Raw genomic sequence first — 24467 nt, forward strand, 5'->3', positions numbered from 1 at the left:
GCCACCCGATCGGGTGACCGGGTGTTACAAAACGCGGTGTAACTGTATACGGAACAATGACAAAGAAGCCGGTCGGAGTCAGCGGAAATCGGAACTCGGTGGCTGGTCAGCAATTGATGACGCGATGACTCGTATAAGGGAAGAGAATTTTGATGGCAATTATAATAAGGATACACATTAGAAAACAGGAAAGGGGTAATATTTCTGTGTAAGATATTTCAGATTTAGTCGCAGTTACACACTTTTCGCTGTCATTATCAAATCACATCTAGAGGTATTTTTACGCAGTCTTTCTGGTGTATCAACTACAAATGCAGTACCTACAAGTCCTACAACGGTTGCAGTGGCGATATCTGCTCTAACCTTTTCGAGTGCCTCCTCAATATCAGGGCCATCATGAACCTTGAAAGTCTTTGACTCTTTCCCCAGAGACGACGGAACCCTACGAGCGAATGAAGCAACCTAACAACCTGTGTACTGGTACCATGTGACTATCATCGAAGCCCTACACAGGAAAATGTCGATCAGTCTGATCGGCCATCATCATCATCATCATCATTCTCCTTGCGTTATCCCGGCATATTGCCAAGGCTCATGGGAGCCTGGGGTCCGCTTTGACAACTAATCCCAAGATTTGGCGTAGGCACTAGTTTTACGAAAGCGACTGCCATCTGACCTTCCAACCCGAAGGGTAACTAGGCCTTATTGGGATTAGCCCGGTTTCCTCACGATGTTTTCCTTCACCGAAAAGCGACTGGCAAATATCAAATGACATTTCGCACATAAGTTCCGAACTCATTGGTACGAGCCGGGGTTCGAACCCGCGACCTCCGGATTGAAAGTCGCACGCTCTTACCGCTAGGCTACCAGCGCTTTTTTTTTGTCTGATCGGCCATCGACATCTGCAAATTGTCTAAATAGGTAAAATGGCGGAAACGCTAATTAGCACATTCTAACCGCCAACCGCACGATAATAGCGCACGACGATAATTGACACACAACTTAAATACAAGTTTTTTTCGCTTTACTGACGTTTTGTTGAATATACAATGCTGAACAAATATTGTTCGATGGACGCTGAATACGTTGGAATTTGCATATGCTTACATTTTACGAGTCCCAGAATTCTAAAGCGTATTTGAAATTTAAAATTTGTGACAAAAACTGCGAGATATCTACTACTCGCAAGAGGGTATGCGAGAATTATAGTATACATTTGGGCGCCTAGTCACTGTCAGTATCAACAAAGATATATTTGTAAGTGCGGGAGAAACATTGCTGCCTAATCGCCGTTGCCAAGGTGACAGGCAAGGTATTAACACAGAATATATAATAGTACAAGTACAGAAGGCTCACTCTATTGATGTTCACAAAATGCCGCCATTCTAAATTCTTATGGACCGCACCGCACGCGAGCAGCCGACATTGAATTTTATTGCGCCGCGAGAAGGTCGTCACCACTGAATGAGCCGCGAACTCGCGGCCGCCGACATGTACTTGTAGCGCGGCGGTAGAATCGCGGAGTGAGCCGCCCCTGGTATTAAATATTAATCCAATTCCTCGCCAAGAAAGGGCGAATTAATTCGCACAAAGATCACTTTGCATACGTATAACGTTTGCGTTCACCGAGACCACATTACCCTGGTTTGTACAAGAACTCGTAATGACCACTCGAGATGCAAGTTCGCAACTCTCTTCAGCTACCTGCTCAAAACCAATATCCGTATCACAAAGAGGCGTTAGTATGGAAATTGGTAACATTTATACGACTTTTATACTTTCACGAGAGAATATTGACCCGATCCTCGACCTCTCGATATTCTCAAATTGAATCTCGCAATAACGTCGACGCAAAGTCGCGTAAAGTAGTATATCTAATGCCCGCGTCCACTGTCGCTTTGAAAAAAAGAGGAAATTAACAAAAATCGCTAACACGAGCAAGCTGGGTCAAATGTTGTGGCGCGAGTAAGAAAACAGAGGGCGCACTTTGAGCAAACGTACTTTTACTAGTGCTTTGAAGCAATTTTGACACTGACACTGATGCGTATACGCACCACTTGTAAATTGTAACTTGTAGCTTCGAGAAATGGACCACTGATGGTGTACGACCGTGCCATTTGTAACAAGACAACGATATGCGCGTATACCTACAGTCCTACACTATACAGCATATACGACAATGGTCGCAAATCGCAATGCACACCAGTGTGAAGTTGTAAACATTACTTTTATAATTCAGTTTGACTTAGACTGAGGATTTATCAAAATTAGGAATTTTTTCGGCAATATAAAACTCCATTGCTATATCCCAAACTTCTTACTTACAAATTTTAAGCAAACTTCCTAAACTCAAATAGGAACAAAATACTCTAATAATTATGTAATACCCAAAGGCAAAATTGATACTTTGATTGGATAACTAATGGGACCGATTTTTACAGGATCAGGGACTTTAAAACGGCCAAAACTGTATCGCGGCGGAATATAAAGTAATGTTTCTGTACTTTTACTTTGCGGTAAGACTTCGGTGCAACATTTATCGATACTGACAAATTTTGTTGCAGCAATAGCGCCTTTCGATTTCGGGCCGCGATTTTTACTTATTTCTCCTGTGCCTTTGACCTATTTAGTGGTCGTTTGAAATCGAACCTCGGATATGACGCGTTTAATAAAAACCCTTTTATAGTGTTGCCCGATACGTAATCTTTAGTGGTCACGTTTGTTAATATTTATTGGAAGAAAGATGCCTAAACCTTTTTTCGTCTTAGTTTCGTGGGTTCCTATAATAATCTTGTAATTAGGTGTTTATATCTTTGGTATTAGGTCATTATTTCATTCTTTCGATTTTATTGCTTAATGTTTGGGCACAAGAATTATGTCTGTATAAAAGAGTAGGGTTGGGTCAACTGCGTATTGTTACAATGAATTTGGTGTTATTGATACCTAAATTACCGTAAGGGACTGTTACACGGGCACCTTAACAGCAGAGATTAGCGTAAGATCTGCCATCTAGCTGGCATGATCCTCATAGATCTACTTCTAAGACATCTTAGACTTCTGGGACATCCCAGTGGTAGGCAAACGGTGTCAGGCATGCGTTAGGGACCATTTAGACGGTACGAGAACTCGCATACGAGTTTTATTACACGCCGTCTAAATCAGACCGGTACAGAAGATCTGAAAACCAAGAGACGGTTACCACTACGCTCTGACAACACTATTATATACTTTGCAGTCAGGTTAGTCTGTCTGTGCCGGCCTTAAATCTTCAGCCACTGGGATATCCGTTAAAAATTTTGGTCCCATATCGGAGGATTGGGAACCGGCTCCCACGCGCGTTCCCTACATATAGTTCAGTAAACGATGGACATCAGCCAAGTCCACAGGATACATTAATTAAGCGTCACCAGTATCTAAACTTTCATTATACTCACTAAATAAACCTAGAATAAAACCTATTTTGAACTATACTGTATTACTTTAAGGTATAATTTTATACATTTGTTTTAGGACCTTTCATCCGCGAACTTTTATACGGCAGTAAATTAAAATTGCATTAGGCCAGTATTAACATCTCATCAAAACCAACAAAGGACGGTTTTCGCTAAAAGTCACCACCGCTAATAAAGATACGTATTCATTTGAAGAAGGTAAGAAACGTTATGGTGTAAGTAAGGTTTTAAGGCATTTCAAAAGACGTAAGAAAGGAGACATCATGAGGACGTTGGTCTAAACAAGATTTATATGAGAGTGAATAATCTGCATGTAAATCAGGATGCGCAAAAAACCGAGGACGTGTGGAACTGAGAGATGAGTTCCGTAGGGTTTCTAAATTCCATAAATTCTTAAAAAAACACGGAATTTCGTAGTTTTGTTAGTAACTGCATATGGTCATATGGATAGTTATAACTTCTAGTCGCCCACAGGCTATAAAAATATGGCACGATTTGCAGGAGGCTAATGATAATTTAAATTTTATCTCAGTAAAATAGCACCTAATTGTACTAAATGGGTGAATCAACTTTTTCTTGCCTGTTATTACCATGGTTACGGTCCCCTGAGTCACGCTGGTTTTATGCAAAATTATGCTACTGAAATTATGCAAGCATGCATGTAGTCCATGTTTGTAGGTGGCAAATAAAGGAAAGGTTTAGATTTGTTAACACCATTGAAACGTCCTGTAGAAAAATCACATATAAAATACCTAACTTTAAGGGTTAGTACACCAAGGAAAGGGTTTGTTAACACCAGAAAAATGCATGTTTGCATAGTTTAAGTAGCATAATTTTACACAAAACCAGCGTGACTCGGGGGACCGTAACCATGACAATAACAGGCAATAAAAAGTTGATTCACCCAAATATATAAAATAAATAAATTATATAAATATAAAAAATCAAGCCGGTTAAGTCCTACTGTACTCAACCAGACTTGTTATCTAAATTCTCTGTTGACATTCGACAATGGATCTCCACCAAAAATCGTGCGTTTTTGCACAAAAAACGTGCGAATTGCTAATTACACTTTTATTCTCAAATTCCGTTTTATGGCTATATAAAAATGGTGCAATTAGACACAGGGGCGAATGCAGATGCATATCGGCAATAACTTTTATAGCTCAAATAAAGGCTTTTGAGTTTTAATAAAAGAATTTAGCAGACTGTAAAATGCTACACAAATAAATACGGGCAAAGAAAATCGTTTTGACATAACAGAACAAAACGGTTTAGTAAACCAAAGCATCAAGGAAAAAGCTAATAGCACTGAAACCCCCAATAACAATAGGGAACTAGACTGTACTTAAAATAATAGTTATTTGTTATACAAGGGGGCAAAGTTGTATTTTAACGCCGAGTGTGGAATTGAAAAACGAGCAAGTGAAAGGATTCTATAGTTGAACCACGAGCGAAGCGAGTGGTTCGAGAATAGAATCCTGAACTTGCGAGTTTTTTAACACACGAGAAGTAAAATACATTTGCACCCGAGTGTAACACAAAACTTTTCCCCTCACTATAGCGAGGAAACTACAACGCAAAAAATGCGTTTATCACTGCTTCCAGTAGTTCCACAGGTGGTAAATGATCTTTATTACTAGATTCACCTACTTTTATCAATTTTAAAGCAATTAATTTGACTTTATTCAAGGTCAAATTACTTTACCCACTAGTGGATAAAATGCGTTTTTACCCGCTGGTATTAAAGGACAAAACACGTGTTTCCGAGCTAGTGAGGGGAAAAATATTTTATACCATGCACGAAATAAAGCATTAGATAAATATAAGATAAACATGGATGAAAGTTATTTTTAAATTGAATTTATATTTAATAAGTCAGGTAGAAACTAGAAATATATAAAGTAACTGAGTTGACCGTGACGTCACTCAATTCGATTTCATATTAATGCCATATTAGCAAAACGTTGGAATTCGTTTTGACAGTTCTTAAAAACTAGACTTTAGACTAGAGAGAATGCTTGTGCAAATACCTACTATTAAAATACTACTTTTTCTTAAATTGTCTCTGTCATCTATAAGACAGAGACTCATAAAGAAGAGGAAACCATTAACTTTACAGTAACAGTATACAGATACACGTGCGATTAGTACACCAGTGTGGAGCGTTAAATTTTATTACCGTTCGGGAATTTTGGCATTCAGCGGCGTCCAGAAAAAAAGAAAAAAGTTCCTAATTCACTTTACTTCGATATCGAACGCCGCTAAACTGTAGTAGCTTCGAGGGTAATATTTAATTATCCGCTGTTTTGTTTTAATTTAAATTAGGTACGCAAAAAGGCAGACCTAATCTAGATAGCGGATAACATATCAAAGGACATATAAGTGCCGCTGGCAGTGCAATTATAAGTAAAAATGTATACACATTACGCATAATTAAGAAAGATGTAAGACGCCGCCTTAAATGGAGCTAAGCAATGCAAACTGGGGCTAACAAGCTTGTGGCGATCAGCCCATGTTGATGGGGTGGAGGCATTTGTCTGGAGACTTATGAAGAACAAACAAACAAACACAAGAACAAACGGAAACCGTCGTACATAATTACAAGCTTTTATTCAACTTGCCTTGTTTGTTAGTATGTTAGTTTGGGTCAAAACGTAGAAGCTAAATTTTACCCACTTCCCGGTTTCCGATTGAGCTGAAATTTTGCACACATATGGAGCAGAAAGGTGGTCAGAGGAACTATGTTATTAAACGTCGTATCCCCGTCGAGTAAGGGGTTTTAAGAAATGTCTTGGAGAGCAGTAGATGACTGTTGAAAGAAAGGTATAGTCGGCGATAAAAGCTTGTGCCAAAAATGAAATGTATGCAAAATAATTTATTTAGTATTCAATGTCTATTAATAAATATAGTTTAAGTATACTTCAGTTACGCGTTCCCTCGACAGGAGTTTCCCTGATGGAAGAATATCCATACTAATATTATAAATGGGAAAGTGTGTGTGTCTGTTTGTTTGTCCGTCTTTTACGGCAAAACGGAGCGACGGATTGACGTGATTTTTAAATGGATATAGTTGAAGAAATAGAGTGACATAGGCTACTTTTTGTCTCTTTCTAACGCGAGCGAATACGCGGGCAATAGCTAGTATAATATTATGGTGGATTTTGTTTACACAGATGATGACAACGGAAAACGAAACCGGTGTAAAAAAAAGTTGTTGATATCAAACTTAAACTATGTAAATCTCCCTCGCAATGCATACAGTAAGTGTAAAATGTCTCCTCTTATCCGTTTAACTGGACTTACCTCTTTCTTGACAGGCGAGCTGAAGCTGTACACAGGCGGCATGTATCCCTTGAGGTCCTTCACCGGCCGGAGCGCCGTCCGGTTCCCCTCCGTCCTGTTCGCCGGCGGGCCCCTCAGCTCCTCGATCTGTGTGCCCAGCAGCTCGTTGCGCAGGAGACAGCCGTACACTTGGTAGTCGCGACCGCCGCCTGGGCTGTCGCTGTTGGCGTCTCTCTGCGATTTTGGTGGCTGGTTCTCTGCGCCTTTGCCTTTTGCTGGAAATAAAAGGTTTGGTTGAGAAAAAAAAAACATTTGCATACAATGTGGCAGAATAGCATGTTTTTTGTTTTAGAAAGACAATTTGATCTATGGGCAGTCATGATATCTAATCTAGTTACGGAATAAGACGGAAAGGCATTGGATAAGGAGGACGACCAGAAGAAGACACACGGGAATCGACCAATATTAGATTTGGGATTAAGGCAACCACGAGAACCAATACGATTGGTTGATCGTGATACGAAGTCCGAACATGAAACTCATTGTTTGATGCTCAGTTAGCATTAGTAAATAAAATATTAGGTATGTAAATAGGTACATATTTAGTAGATACGCACTTTGACAACCACATATTGTTTTCAGAAGGAAAAGATGTTGTATGACACATTTTCAGTAAATCCCATATACAAACAAATGATTATAGGCACTTTGTACGAATTTAAGATGACGCGCCCGACTAACCGCAAATAAAGAGGATATAAATCCAGCGGTACAAATAATTTCCAATAACATCAGTTTATTTGAGGACAATATAGGAGTATAATTGTATTTGCATATACCTAATAATATGTAAATAATGTTAAAAGTGCTATTTTTAAACTAAGCTGGCAAAATTGCATATGGCTTCGCGAAAATTGATTGGGAATAGAGCTCCTGGTCGTGACCGTGTTTCGTGTACCCGTAGCCGAATCTCCGTTGCCGTGTTACTCGGCAACGGAGATCCGCTCCGTTTGCTCCGTGTGATTCGGCTACGTGTAATTAAGATACGTAGCTACGTGTACACGGAGATACGTATCTTATTTATACGTAGATCGGATCCAGTCGTGACCGTGACGTTTAGTGTAGATTTTATGCGTGTCACTAAGACCCCCGAATGTAATGCAAGGGGCGAGTTTTTAATTTCAGTTTCCATATTTTTGCATTTTAAATAAAGTTTTAAGAGTGATCAAAAATAATAAGATGCAAATATTATGTTGGAGGCAAAAATAATAGACCAGTACAAATTGTAAAAGATGTGTATCAAAAGAATTCGCGTATAATCAACATATAAAAAAATAGGTAAAATTCTAATTTTCATTCACATGACACAGACTATAATTAATAAATTTTTTTTAAATAATCTAACATGTACAGTCAGCGTCTTATAGTTGGTAGTATCCGAAGTAGTCAAATAGTTTGTTATTTTTGCTTTTACTTAACTTCACAAACAATAGGAACACTGGTACTTAACAGGTAAATCCCAAAGCCTTGAAGGTAATTATTATCAATGGCCCGCAAACTATTGTTTGTTATCTTTATCTGCACGTGCAACTATTTCTTAGTATTTTCACCGACGAAAGACGGTTGTCCAGCCAGTAATAATATTTATGAACATACATACATACATACATACATAAAATCACGCCTGTATCCCATAAAGGGGTAGGCAGAGCACATGAAACTACTAAAGCTTCAGTGCCACTCTTGGCAAATAAGGGGTCGAAAGGAAACGAAACTGTGACATTGCTGTGACAGGTTGCCAGCCTCTCGCCAATGCCACAATTTAACCCATATCCCACAGTCGCCTTCTACGACACCCATGGGAAGAAAAGGGGTGGTGAAATTCTTAACCCGTCACCACACAGGCAATTTATGAACAACGGTGTATATTATTATTTCACTTAAATACTTTTAAATTGTTGCATTGGTCTACCTGTAGCATTTCTTACTAGGGAGTAAATATTAATTAGAGATATTAATATATTTATTTGGATGGACTTTCATATTCATCGACATCCCCAAGTAGGTACCTAGTACCTACCTGAGGTGCGATTTTTGATTCTCATCGGGTGGCTTATTTCGTACTAAATAGTCATCGGCTGCATACAAAACAAGGCACCGATGAGATTCAAAAATCCCACCAATACCACCTCTGGTTTTTTTTGTACAAACTCATAATGTCTGGTTATCAGAGAACAGAATAATACCAATATGTAATTACTTAAAAAAACATCTGGAATCAAATCAATGCAAAGACCACGAGTATAACACATAATGCGAAGGGTCCGTTCGACACTTACAAGCTCTCTTTCAACAACCGAGCGGAGAGGAGCCGAAGCCGAGATTCGCGGGAACGTAGCCGAATCCAGAAACGGATACGTATCCTTTGACGTGACCGTGTAGTACGGGATCTTAGCACCGCCGGTGCTAAGGCTACGTAGCTACGGTTCCGCGTGTAACACGTATATCACAAGCCCTAATTGGGAACAAAAGTGACAAAATGTATGTCTTATTTCCATGTATGGTATTTTGTTGAAAAGGGACAGAAAACTGATGAAATATTTTAGTACTACGATAAAAATGTTATAAAATCGCAAGTACCAATTGAGATACCAAATGGTGATAATAACACCTTTTGATGTTTTTTTATAAAAATCATAAAACACTGTATATATTAGAAGATTAAACACTTGTGAGTGTTTAGCACATTATAATTAAATTGTTTTATAGCTTAATTACGGTTTGGTGATCTATTAGAATATTATTTTACACACCCCCCCTTACACTAAAATTTTTCGTCCATAACGGAGTCGACAGTTCAGGAAAACCAGTATTAACATCACTCGACAATTAAGGATTTTATTTAAATACGTATAGATCAAATTACGGTGGTTCTTCCGACAATGATAGTTAACAGATAGACTGTGTAACTTGATCATTGATATACCTTATCTCTTTCCAATAACGCTCAGGATTTGAACTTGGCTGCTCTGAGTCACGCCGGCGCTGAATAAAATTAACATTCTCACTCAGATTCGAAAAAACGTTTAAAAAAAGAACTAGCTGCTAATCTCCATAAATAATTTCATCGTGCAAATATCCTATTTCGGAGCGGCGCACGCGCCGACGCTGACATATGCTGACGATAAAAAAAAACGACCAAGTGCGAGTCGGATTCACACCCTGGATATTTTTTTTTTTTTAGTTTATGTCACGTGTCCTAATTGTCAAACGTACATCATTCGTGGCTTATACTTCATGTCATTATTTTGTAGTTTTAGATCGCAACAGCTTGTAGTGTATTTTTATTCAAGCGTTAAATAAAATCTAATATAGGTGCACGCTAAAGGGGGTAAAGGATATATTTTTTATTTCCTTTGATAAAATTGAAACAAATCCGATGTGTCGTTGTTAAATATAAAAAAAAAAAGTATACTTTACTTGCATGACAGCGTTGTTCATAGAATTCCATCTCACCTCGGACACTGGCGATCAAATACATGAAAGAGGCTCGTTCCTAGCACACAGCCTAAGCTCGTGTAGGCGAACGCGTACTATGCTTGTATGAGTGAAATATGACAGGTCGACTGTTCGAGTTTTTGACAGGCGGTTACTGTGAGGTAACCGAGAGGGGGTGGGCGGCACTTTCAACGGAGAGCGGGAGTGGCCATACTGTACGATAGTACTCTTTATATTTGTGATTCCATCTACCTAAAATTGCTCATTTATTTTTGCGGAATGAATTCTTTGATGTGTCATGCATGTCAAATATTTACAAAAAGATAAAACCTACATTTAGCCATTTTAATTGTAATTAACATAAATAAAAGACAAAACTACTTATGTAAGGAACCCTAATAAACGTGCATTGGTAATTTGACAATATTTTGAAAGATTCCTGAGGCAAATTGATAGTTATTACGCAATAAAATTTTAGCGGCTGTCTGAGTTAGGTGTCATCGCTCTGCACTTATTAATAACCTAACCACAAAATTAAAATTTTGAAAAAACCCCCGACCGCGACATAGTGGACCGATTTTCATGAAACATGGCTAAGAACACTCCCGACTAACTCAGCTTTCAAACAAAAAAAACTAAATCGAAATCGGTTCACCCGTTCGGGAGCTACGGTGCCACAGACAGACACACACACAGACAAACAGACAGACAGACAGACAGACAGACAGACAGACAGACAGACAGACAGACAGACACGTCAAACTTATAACACCCCGTCGTTTTTGCGTCGGGGGTTAAAAAAGAAAAACTCAAGGACACTGGTGTCAATTTGAATAAATGCTGTCATCGAAATAATCGCTAGCTGTTAAAATGCAATTTGTCATTGGGAAATTAAAATAATATTATTAATTATCAATATGCTTCTGTCAAAGATATATACATAAGTGCTTCTCCTGCCGAGATGCCGAGCATACTTGATGTACGATCTTTTAACAACTGTTACAAATTATTGTAACTAAACCTATTTGTTTAAAACAGATATCCTCGACAGTGCCTAACATAACATGTAGGGAGAAACAATAGTCATAAGTCATTACATAACAACCCTTTGCTCTTGTCGGTGGAGTATTTAAATTGAGTAAAATACTCTTTATCTAATATTACCTCCTCTTATTTATGTCTAACTATGTATCTTCCCAATACCCAATGCATTTTATCCTGTCCAGGGTTCACATTGAGGTGTACAAATTGATGTTATGAAGGGAAGTGTTAATCGCACCAAAAGTTTAAGATTCCGGAAATACTCGTCGCAAGAGATCCCCAGACGTGAGAAAATCAGACGAGGTTGCATTCTGGGAATGTTCGCAGTCCCATGTGACTTGAAGGGTCATTACACCCCGTCTAATCTTGCTGGATCTAGCGGACGGGCATCAATCGACCTGTCCGGGGGGCATTGGGAGCTTCCCAGTAATGTCTGAGACCTAAGATGGGAATGGGGGGTCAAGATGTGAGATTTGACTTTGTAGGGGTGATTTTAGAGATCAATGTTGAATGGTAGATGTTTGAAGTTTAAATTCGGATGTTATAGGTAACCGTGACGTTGATATCCGCAGCTGCGTGTCGTTGACTGATGCGTATGGCTTATTAGTTATTTTATTTCCGAGAGTGTTCATGAAGTGCCCGCTTTGTAGAGGAAAGTGACGTATCTCAATTTTAAGGTAGGTACTACAAGTACCTAGTATGAGGAATATGAGGATTGCTAAAAAGGCACAGTGCACACAAGTATGACACAACACAAGATACCTCTTACCGGCATTTATTTGTATGATCACAGATATTTGTTCCTGAGTCATGGATGTTTTCTTTGTATATAAGTATTTGTATATTATATATATCGTTGTCTGAGTACCCACAACACAAGCCTTCTTGAGAATCTTGAGCTTACCGTGGGACTCAGTCAATCTGTGTAAAAATTTCCTATAATATATTTAAAAAAAAAAAAAAAAAATTATCAACTCCAACTCAGATATATTCGAAGCTATTCATCTCCCGTAGTTACAGACCAGATATTTAGACCAATTTGTGGCCATTCACTGGCTGAATTGGATGTGGGTAGACACGTAGGTGGAGGCCTCAAAAGACGGTTACAGTCCTTCCGATTTGCCAACATAGTCCTTCGCTGTGTAACTATTCAGCTTAGAATCGCCCGTGGTCATATCCGGACAAATTTGGTAATGTTCTTTACATAATTATATTCCCATTGCTTATAAGTCAATAGCCAGTCTACTTTTAACTACACAGACACCGCATTACAAAGAGAGAGTATCTTAGAATTTATTGGTAAAATACCACGCTTAGAGAAGAGCAATGGAGTAGCATCTTATGTACACTATTATTTACATTGTATAATAGCGCAGGTTCAACACTAAAACCAAAGAGGATAGAGTATTAAAGAGACTTACTGTCAAAGTAAAATGTGTAATCACAGTGCATAGACTGCCATCTCTCGACACAGGCTTAAAACTTTTGAACCTCAGTTTTGACAATTTGGCCCATATTCTTAGCTTGATATGTTTTAAAATGACAAATATTAATATTAGCGCCATCTAGCCGAGCGTTCCCCAGTGTATCGCCATATAGCTCACCGTACCTTTTTCTGTATGGGTTTGGGGTACGTTTTTTTCTTAGACTTTATCTGTCTATACGAAGTTATATAGGTCTTTGCTAAAACTAATATGTATATTATAAATATTCCAAAATCACACGAGTGCTAGTTGTAAACGTTGACACAAATCGGTTCAAGCGATTGCGTTCCCAATTCCCATACTAAATTACCAACTACGGGAGAACATATGTGTGGTGACTTTGATGCTCCGTCATCAGAATGATCGTCTATAATTGTTAAAGATCTCGAGGTCATTCTTATGATGGTTGGTCTGAGTCGATTGCGCGTTCAGCATTTAAAACAGTTTTTTTTTTAATTGAGCGTCTTTTGTCACGTAGGACGCCAAATACAGAGCTATCGTCCACACCTTGTATGGAGCGGGCAGAGTGAACGAACTTGCAAATTGTATGTTAACTTTTGTCGGGATAGACATTAGAATTGGTTACCACTTCCGATTGTTACTCGCTTCCGGGGCATCGACAGGATATTCGATTGAACTGTAACGTTTGCGTGAACTCGAGTTTTCGATCGATTGGTATTCGAATGTTTTGTTTTGAAGGTCCTTCATAAAGTCTGGCTAAAACAGTAGAAATAAAAAAATGGCAACATCGTAGTGCCGTCCCGTTTCCTCACAGAAATTGATTTTATATGTATGAAAAGTTTTTTTTTTTCATTCGCTCAGACCTGAGCGAGTGGCTCTCCCAGAAAAATAAAAAAAATTAAACTTGACTTGTAGAAAGCGATGTTCTACAGTAGGTAAGTTTGATAATTTTTATGGCACCTTATTTTGTAATAATAAAATACAAATAAACGTCCAGCGCAGTGTCATACTGATAAGGTAAAAATCAAAGGTGACGTGTGCACTATCACTTATCAGTACATATTCTCAAAAGTGTGTCATGCACTTGAGACTGATAGCGATTTTGAAGAAGAATGTCGTATGTTACATCGAAAACTTATTTTGCATAATAAAACGAAACTTGAAAGGTTATTGTTACTAGAAGAATTTTCCACTCGGCATAATTAAAGCGTATTTAACATATACAATACAACAGTACCCGAGATGCTAATAGTATTTTATGCAACTGGTGGTTAAAAGAGGTCAAAAAAGGTAAGTGGCGTGGGTAACAATTTGAGGCGAAGCCGAAAATTGTTAATAAAGACGCCACGAGCATTTTTTGACTCAGTTAAACACCGTTGCATACAATACTTTTTCTACGACCAAGCACATATTTTGAAAGAAAATTATAAATTCAACAAATACCTACTTTCAGTCATCTTAGTTATCTAGTGGACCGCCTACCATTTTGAATATGCAGTTTGAGTGCAAACATGAAAATAAAACTGTCTATGGTATGGTTCTTTGAAGCCTGGCCACTAAGACGAATCGAGCCGAATTGAATCGAGTTCTCATACATTTGAATGCGATTCGACGCGTCGCCAATGAACGCAGCAGAAAACGAAGGAGTCTCGACTCTGCGAATTGGTTTGTTAAGTTGGTAGCAATGTATTTACTGAACTTTAACAGCTATATCGTGCTACTGCTACTAAATGTTTTCAGGGTATAGACTAGATAGACTTGTCTTGACATCTTTTATGTAGGGTTTTAAAGTTCTATGCACGACCTTGTAACTCACGAATAACAGTACGGGAGTAGAAAAACGAATATTTGCGATGGGTTAAAATGGTTAAATTATAATTTAAACTTCATATCGTTGTAATGGAAACGAGCATGTAAATAGTTTAAAGGGAAAGAGACTGACAGTTTTAGTGAATACGGTACATAATTATGTGTAATTGTTTGGTCTTATGATGTGATTTTTAATTTGTATGACCGCAACAGAATGCTCAACATTAAATGAACACTTGCACGAGTAACAGTACAAGACAGGGGTTTCCAATCTTTTATTGTCATTTGCGTAGTGTTTTTTAGGCCGATAGTCCACTATCATATGTTTATCATAGAAATATGATCATAGGTAACATGTCGTCCTATTTCTTAACGTTGGAGAAAAAAAGGGAGGCATACAGACCTATGATCATATTTCTATGATAAATATGATAGTGGACTATCGGCCTTAGTAGCAGTTTTGTAAAGTACCTAAGTAGGCCTAAGAAGCGCTGGGTGGACGTCGTGACAGCGGCCATGCAAGAGAACACTCTCAAGATCGGGCAAAGTGGAGAAGATTGAGCGAGGAAACGGACCCTGCCATTATTTACAAAGAGTTTTCATATCTTTCGTACTGGCATATTTTCCTTGCGCACGCTAGCGAATGCTTCAATGTTAAACTCATGGCTACTAATGATCCGGCGAAGAAGGCAGACGCTATATATGACGTCACAGTCCGCCATTTTCTTAAGCAACTGTGAATCCGGCTCGAAAAGCCCACATTTAGATTTACAGCCTAGACCTAAAGTCCCGTTCCTTCCCAGAAGCATAATTATTGACTTGACTTTGACATGTTTATAACCGTGGTACCCGCAACAGCTAAATCGGTCAGCGCTAGGCGAACTAACAGTACACTGCACACAGAGTGCATCACAAACGCACACAAACAGCTAATAGATACTGGGTTCCTTCACCCCGCTTATCGGCGAGTTAGCCAATAACTTTCTAAGGTTCTGAAATGGCGTATGGCGCCGCCATCTTGTGAGTTCTGACGTTTTATAGGACGTTCTTGGATTTAGGTAACTTTAATGTAAACAGAGTCCGTCAAGGTAATTTTGCAGCGACTTGAACAGAGCAAACTGAGGAAGTGGAATTGTAACGACATACTTTCATAGAAATTTGACTTTAATGAAAATAAGTCACTAAGATTATCACGTAGTGTTCTCCTTTTATAAGAATACTTGTAAATAGAATACAGAATGATTCTTTGTTAATTTCGAGGAAGTTTTCATGTAATTGACATAAAAAACACTCTGTGCCGGAGTTAAAAGAAAGTTCGGTAATGGAGGTGAAGTTATGACGTTCCTCTTTCGAAATAATAGTGTTATTCCGACCATTTATGAAACAGGACCGACCAAAACTACGAGCAACCAGTATAAGAGAGCTCTTAGACTACGGAGGTAAAAGTGGAAATGAGCGAAGGTGAGAGGAGCTTGACATCAACTTGTACCTCCTTCTATCATTGGTAGTATCATTCAGAGGAGCGAAGAACAGATGAAGATCAGAACCAATGCTTAACAAAAACTCTCTTCTCATATCTGTAAAAAAACATTGCCAAGACTGCTTATCGCCCTGATGTTCCGTCTCAAGACCAGTGGCCCATTTCTCGAAGCTACACGTTACAAAGTACAAGTGTATCTCTAATATGACAAGTTGAAAAGAGACTTCCGCTTGTAACCCGTAACTTTTAGCTCTGAAAATGGGCCACAGAGCCACGGCCTCCAATATAGCAAAGACATATGTAACTCCGTATAGACGGATAAAGTCTAAGAAAAAAACGTACAAAGCCATAGAGAAAAAGGTACGGTGGCCTAGATGGCGTTACACCTTTTGGGAACGCGCGGCTAGATGGCGCTAATATTAATATTTGACATTTTAACACATAACACAAGCTAACAATATGGGCCAAATTGTCAAAACTGAGGTTCAAAAGTTTTAAGCCTGTGTCGAGAGATGGCAGTCTGCACTGTGATTACACATTTTACTTTGACAGTAACTCTCTATAATACTCGATCCTCTTTGAATATAGTAAAGATCGTCTTAAAGCTCATGTTACATTGGCGATTGACTTGCGCCAACGCAACCCGTCACGTTATCAAACAATGGTGCCTGTGCAGTTATCGTTGCACCCACATTATCAGGTGACCTGGCCACCGTTTCAATAATAATGCTTTTCAAAACATTCGTGAGTCAAAGGTTCGGCTGCATAATGGTTTTGTTTGGACTGATTATAAAAGGAATGCTGCAACTTTGGGCTACTTAACTGTGTCACAATGGGCTCTTTTGTGATTGTGTTATCGGGATGGCATTTGGTAATAGACACATAGAATACGTAAATGGGTCATGATTGATGCTACTTCTTTAGCTCCTTTCTCTTACTTAAGTAGGAAAGTTTTATCAACAAATTTCATAATATAACGTAGTTACTTGAGATCAGTCTACTTTATAGATACATTACTTAGACTATTAGCAAAATTAAAATTTTGAAAAACCCCCGACTGCGACATAGTGGACCGATTTTCATGAAACATGGCTCAGAAAGAACACTTAACTCAAACAAAAAACTAAATCTAAAGCGTTTTAAACCCCGTCGCTTTTGCGTCGGGGGTTAAAAAGAAGCATATAAATTAATAAATTGCATATTACATAACATTTGTTTTAAAACGCCCGGTTTCAAACTATGTCCATACATATTAATTAAATAAGTACGCATAAAGTTGGCAACAAATTCGCGATACGCGTAGTAATCCTGACCTACAAAAGAGATAACTCAAAATTATCAGTATCACCTTGTTTTAATTGCACTTATTTTACGCTGCAAATATAGCCATATACGTACTCATTTGATAAGGATAATGTAATTAATTATGAAGAAAAAAATGGTAAGTCTGACAAAGCGAGATGACAATCGTTAGAAAGTTCAAACTGATATTTAAATGATGTAGGTATGGAGATAATCTAATGTATGTTCGTATAATTCATCCCAATATTTATCTTCCACCTTTATGTTTTATGATATAACATCCATGAAGTACCTGATTTATACTGAACATAGTATCTTCTCGTGCATTTGCTTTGTAAACAGGTAGTTTAACTGCAAACGCGGTGAGCAAATTTGAATTTCTAAACGAATTGGCTCGCTATGCAAAATCGGGATGCATGCACGACGTGACATCGTACGGTTAAGTTCGTCAAACTAAGCTATCCTTCGAGCATAATGTCTGCATGTATTTTCAGTTAAAATAATTTTGACATCAATCTAATTGCTGTGCTGACCCTGTGTCCGTATTTAAACAACTTGGATACATCCAATTTCTATTTAATAAGTCTGATAAAAAGAATTAAAGTGACATCACTCCACTCGATTTCATATTCCATATTAGCAAATCGTCCAAATGAGTTTTCACAGTTCTTAAAAACAAGCTGATTTGACTAGAAGGAAAGTAGCCTATTCTAATCTATCTATGGATGTGTGCCATGACATGATGATTTTAGTTTGTTCTCTACTGGGAACATAAGGCACCTGTCAAGTTTTAGATTACATCCTAACTTTCAGTCAAACCTAGCGACTACCGACAACTTTTGTATAACACTAAGGTCACGTAATGATTACTAAATTTGGAAGTCGGTTACGATCGGAAGACCCGTCTTGTATTGTCACTGTAAAGTGAATCACACAAGTCACACAACTCACCCACGTGGTTTGCATTTGAAATTCGCAACATAACGTTTATTAATAGGAAACGGCAGTCGGAACTTTGAAAGTAGGTGTGGGGTTTATACCTAATTTAGGAAATGTGTCAAGGACATTCGTTTATTCCAATTTATTTCTACATTTCTCTTTTTTTCGTTTCGTGCATAAGCATGAAATGCGATGATTTGGAAAAAGTAGCCATTTATGCACAATTTATAAGTCAAGAGAAACAGTATAAGAATGAGGACTACTTCAGAAACATTGTGTGAATCTATAATTTTTTCTTCTCTACTTTAATTATTAAAATGGATAAAATTATCCTGAGACGGGGCTATATTTACCACGAATAAATGAATCTTGACCGTAGAAAACATGCCAAGTAAACGTTACACTTTGCTGCGTTTACGTCGAGATTTTTTTTTTTTTAGTTTGATTTGAATAGGTAGACGTTTGACCACGATCACACCTGATGGTAGGTGATGATGCGGTCTACGGTGGGGCACGCTTACCTATGAGGAAGCAGTAGGTAAGGGTGGTATTTACATTAGATAGGTACAATTATGAAGTGTATGCGGAATTTACCAGGACAACGAGTCAGCATGAGTAAGATTCATATGAAGCGTTACCCAATATATACCTAACCTATTCACAGTTTATATATATATCCAAGTATAGTGACTTAACACAAAAACGATTGAATTGGCAAAGTAACCTTAAAATTAATTGAAGGCAGATCAGCATCAGCAGTGTGTGCGCTTGTTTTTGCGGTACTAACAAAACCCACTCCAATCTTGGTAAAAAATCTTCACCGCCGTCTATTTATTTTATTAAATACTAACTTTTGTCCGCATCTTCGCTCGCGTAAAGTAGATAAAAAGTAGCCTATGTCACTCTCCATTCCTTCAACTATCTGCACTTAAAAAATCACGACAATTCGTCGCTCCGTTTTGCCGTGAATGACGGACAAACAAACAGACACACACATTTTCCATTTGTAATATTAGTATGGATTCCTTGTTAGCGTATAGCCACATCCCTTGTATAATAAAATGTTTCATTAAATTGAGATCGTGTTTTATCAAGGGGTATCGGAGTTTACTTCGCCACCACAGTAACAGCACCTTATTATTAGTCTTAATACATTTATTTTAATCGCCATCGCCGCTCGTCTGTAATCTGTATGAAGTCCATATACTGCCTACATCACTTATATATGGACATTGTGATAGTGACGTAAATACTTGAAGTATTTGTTTAAAAAATTGTTTAAACATGTAAAGACCTGTTCAGTAGAAATTCTAGTACTGATTCGTGGCACTAATAGGAAGTATAAGATTTCGAAACAGTAAATCAAATAAAAAAAAGTGTGTTCATACGACAACATTTTCAAATTGAAGCATACATTTTACTCTAGGAGCATTTTGTATTGTAAGTTGGCTGGAAAGCACAGGTGCGTTGATAAGGAGACCTACATTTTCAAGTTCTCAGGTCTAACAGAGCGTATGTTCACTTTTAACAATTCTAACGTTCTTTGTGGGACCACCGCCTTGAGCCAGGGGCTACATATGATAAACGGGCTAGTGGCTACATATCATATGGTAAATGGCCGCGTCATTCATACTAATATTATGTATTGGGAAAGTGTATGTGTCTGTTTGTTTGTTTGTCTTTCACGGCAAAAATTGGTGATTTTTTTAAAGTGGAGATAGTTGAAGGGGTGGAGAGTGGCATAGGCTACTTTTTGTCTCTTACTAACCCCACACTTCCGCAATTTTTGAATTAAACGCGAGCGAAGCCGCTGGCAAAAGCTAATAGATCACAAACGTGACGACACGTCAAGGCTTCGTGACGTCGTCTGTCCGGGCGAAGAATTCGGCAGGTTGCCCCGGAACCGTAGAAAGACTACACCTTTCGGCCAGAAGTCTGCGCTTGCGATGTTCTATCTGTAATATCCCCTATTGATTTTCACGTTTCACGAAGCCGGATCTTATGCCCGCCCAGCATGTATGTACATAATCCTAATTAATTTCATACGAACATCGTGAAACCACTGCAAACGTAAGAACACACGCTAGAGCCGAGTGCATTGAACCAAAAACGTGGTTCGTTACTTAACACACCGGGTCGTGAAACCAAACTTTTTGCACGTTTCGTTTTTATTTTACCTAATACCTGCAGAATGTTGACGTTTTTGCACTGTTGATGAGTTGTTGACGTATGGGTTTGTATGAAACTTTGATAGAACTATGTACCTACACTTTTTGTGCTATGAGAAATATGTAAAGTTTTCAGTATATATGTCGCAGTAAGATAGATAAAGCCGTTATATAGTTATAACCCTAGGAATATAATTATACGTCGTAACATAGTTAAACGAAAGCGATTAATTGCTATCTTACTAGGAATATAACTATAATACTAAACTAGTTTAGTCATATAGTCATATGACTGGATTCAGTTTAGTGAAATGATTGTAGGCAGGAGTGCGGCGGTGCGGCGGAGGTATAGTTATAACCCTAGGGATATAATTATATGCCGTAACATAGCTAAACGAAATCGATTCCTTACCATCTTACTAGGAATATAATTATAATACGTTACTAGTTTAGTTATATAATTATATCACTGGATTAAACTTAGTCTAGGGATATAATTATAATACGTCTCTAGTTAAGTAATATAGTTATATAACTGGATTAAGTTCAGTAGTATAATTGTAGCAGTGTAGTGCGGGGGTGCAGTGGAGACGGGGGCGGGGGCTTATCCGCTACCACAAGGCAGTCGTTCGGCATCAACTGTTGTCGTTCATGTCACGGTTGCGTTTACGTGCTATTTTCGAACTATTTTTATAGTTCTAAGTATACCAAAAAAATTCAAAAACACCGTTATGTCGCGACTCTGTCCGTCCGTCTGTGTGTTTTGAGAGAATATGCACATTGAATTGAAAATAATTAACAAATTCTTGCCCTAAACAATTCTTCACTGTGGTTTGTTTACGTTATATAAGGAAATACAATAGTACCATGGTTTCAAGCAATGTTGCAAATTACACTATTTGCGATAAATATCATGTTTCTCTTGTCAGATTAAATTAAAACTGCCATCGCACAAATCCAAATGCAGATACAATTCAAAAAATGAATAAATCGGATATTTTGAAAAGAACCGGGAGCACCGGTTCCTAAATTTTTGTCCCGGTTTTTTCGCCACCATAAAATTACCGGGATTTCCCGGGAAATCAAGAACCGGGAAATACCGGGAGCATGCCCTAACTGTTACGTTTTAACTAATATAGCTTGGATTCGTTTGTTTAGTAACCAAACCTTGTGTACTATGTTCGATACAAAATAAACTTTGTTCTAACGTCAGTGACGGTGTTGTTATTCCAAATCGTCCCGCTATACGTATTATAAAACACTGATTTAAACTTTCACGATTTTTACACATATATAAAATTGCAAACGGGACTTAATACATAGTAATACGCGATTCCCGTTTGCAATTTTAAATACCGTATTATAATTATATTCCTAGTAAGATGGTTCTGAATCGCTCCCTTATATCCCTAGGGTTATAACTATACCTCCGCCGCACCGCTGCACTCCTGTCTACAATCATTTCACTAAACTGAATCCAGTCATATAACTATATGACTAAACTAGTTTAGTATTATAGTTATATTCCTAGTAAGATAGCAATTAATCGCTTTCGTTTAACTATGTTACGACGTATAATTATATTCCTAGGGTTATAACTATATAACGGCTTTATCTATCTTACTGCGACATATACACCGTCAGAGATATTACAATTTTCCGAGTTAGTTTTGTCAGATCACCAATTGTTTTAATCGGATATTTTACCTCTCTTTCGTTTCGTTAGTATTAATAAAACCACCTTAAGCGTTTTTGAATTTGAATAGAAATAAAAGGATCATAGACTATCATTTCAGAGGACGCAAAAACTAATTTGTGCTATGAAGCCAAGTAAGTAGTAAGTACTTACCTAAGTTTTTTTATGGATATAAAAAAATGCATTTATTTCAGATAAACAAGTCCATATTTTGTTAATATGACTCTATTAAAAACATAGATATAAACATTTGAAACTTTCAAAAGTTTGTACCTATATAGGCATGTTCAGGGCTCGTTTTCGCCACACTTGGTATATATCTTCGTAAGGCCCAGGCCAATTTTTCCGATTTTGAATTTGGAGCTTTCTATTTCTATAAGAGCCCAATACTCTAATATAATATGTACTTGTACAGTCGAGTTCATAAATATGTGTACATTTCTTCATTCTAACTCGTTGCAATAAGGTGAAAAAATTTACACATATTTATGAACTCGACTGTACAAGTACTCCGGTACGTACCTACAAGAATAAAGACATATACACTCGACGACGATGATGTCAGTAATCCTAATTCCGTCGACATCTATTGATCACCTCGTTCTAGATCACTTTGACAACTGTATATCCATACTAATATTATAAAAAATGGGAAAGTGTGTGTCTGTTTGTTTGTCCGTCTTTCACGGCAAAACGGCGTGACAAATTGACGTGATTTTTCAAGTGGAGATAGTTGCAGGGATGGAGAGTGACATAGGCTACTTTTTGTCTCGTTCTAACCCCCCACTTCCCTAAAATGGGGTGTGGAAGTTTGTATGGAACACTCCGCAATTTTCGAATTTAACGTGAGCGAAGCCGCGGAGAAAAGCTAGTTCCTTTATTGAGGCTTATTTTCTTCCAAAACACTTCTTCAAACCGACCTTAGCTTTATAGCAACATGGTTCAGTATAGAAGACCATGTTACAAGGTTGTAGACGGTTTAAAGTAACAGCTCAACTGATTAATGCTCGTCTCAGGTGTCAAAGACGTTGACAGTACAAAAACTGTCAATTACAAGTAAGTACAATCGTACGGCTAACATTTATCAAATGCATTGCCTGTGCTAAAATCCACAGATCACTTACAAGATAGAACGTGTACCTAAGCCTCGAGGATATACAGCTACTGATTTAAGAGATTACAGTTAAGCGCGATCCTTCATGCAATTGCATTTAATTTTTAATTTTTACGCATTTTCGCTCACCACCCCACACTAGCGACACAGCATAATTAACAGTATGACCACTCCCGCTCTCCGCTGAAAGTGTCGCCCACCCGCTTACCTCACAGTTACCGCCTGTCAAAAACGCGACCAGTGCAGTGCACCTGTCATGTCTCAGTCATGCAAGCATCGTACGCGTTTAGTTCACCTACACGAGCTTAAACTGTGTGCGTAGGAAGTTAGGAACGCACCTTTTTCATATATTTGATCGCCATTTTCCGAGGCGTGCTAGCGACTAGCGACTCCCGAGTGTCGGCGTAGTCAGTTTCTGGACGACTCCAGACCTGAACTGACGTAACATGAACAGTGTACCTTGACGCACAAAAGACGCTAGAATAGATTGACTCAACGATTCGCGGAGTCTGTATGTAGTAATCTGCTAAGATCGGACGTGATACCGTGATCGATGGGGAAAAAATATGGCTGACAATGGATCATTTGTTATATGTGTCGCTAGATGCCTATTACATGGGTACGTCGCTCGTGTCCAACTGCCCAGTAGCACGAACAAAAACTTATCTTGCCCTTCATCTGATGTGCCATAATTATAATATAGTGCTTCTGTAAGTACATTCACCAACAGCTGTGAATGCAGACAAAGTGCCAGTAATATATATACACACCTTAATGTTGTAACAAAGTTCTGTATACATATGTATGGTACTTTGTATTCACAGATGTGTTGGTGACTGTACCTACGATTGTCATTTTCGCTAATTGGCGCCCTGGGGCCCATTTCTCGAAGCTACAAGTTACAATTTACAAGCACTTGTCAATGTCTAATATGACAAGTTGGAAAGAGACTTCTGCTTGTAACTTGTAACTTTCAGTTTTGAGAAATGGGCCTCAGGGGCCCGTTTCTCGAAAGGTACAAGCCTTGTATTACAAGTCTGTTTCCATGACAACCCATACGATTTGATAGTTCGCGCACTTGTAATACAAGGCTTGTACCTTTCGAGAAACGGGCCCCTGGTATTATGCCAGTAAGTAAAGAATCATCATCCTCCTTGCGTTATCCCGGCTTATGGGAGCCTTGGGTCCGCTGTGACAACTAATCCCAAGATTTGGCGTAGGTACTAGTTTTACGAAAG

The 24467-nt window shown here is 38.3% G+C and overlaps 1 protein-coding gene across 2 annotated transcripts in view; it reads right to left on the bottom strand.

Annotated features, from left to right (window-relative positions):
• The window catches only part of LOC125241557 (fizzy-related protein homolog), a 94077-nt gene that overhangs the window by 33513 nt on the left and 36097 nt on the right, over positions 1 to 24467 (bottom strand). For both annotated transcript variants that reach the window (XM_048150095.1, XM_048150094.1), the window contains exon 3: positions 6759 to 7012. In XM_048150095.1, coding sequence (XP_048006052.1) covers positions 6759 to 7012 — 254 coding nt within the window. The remainder of the gene's footprint in view (positions 1 to 6758; positions 7013 to 24467) is intronic.

This window comes from Leguminivora glycinivorella, chromosome Z, assembly GCF_023078275.1.
Source record: "Leguminivora glycinivorella isolate SPB_JAAS2020 chromosome Z, LegGlyc_1.1, whole genome shotgun sequence".
Taxonomy (NCBI): domain Eukaryota; kingdom Metazoa; phylum Arthropoda; class Insecta; order Lepidoptera; family Tortricidae; genus Leguminivora; species Leguminivora glycinivorella.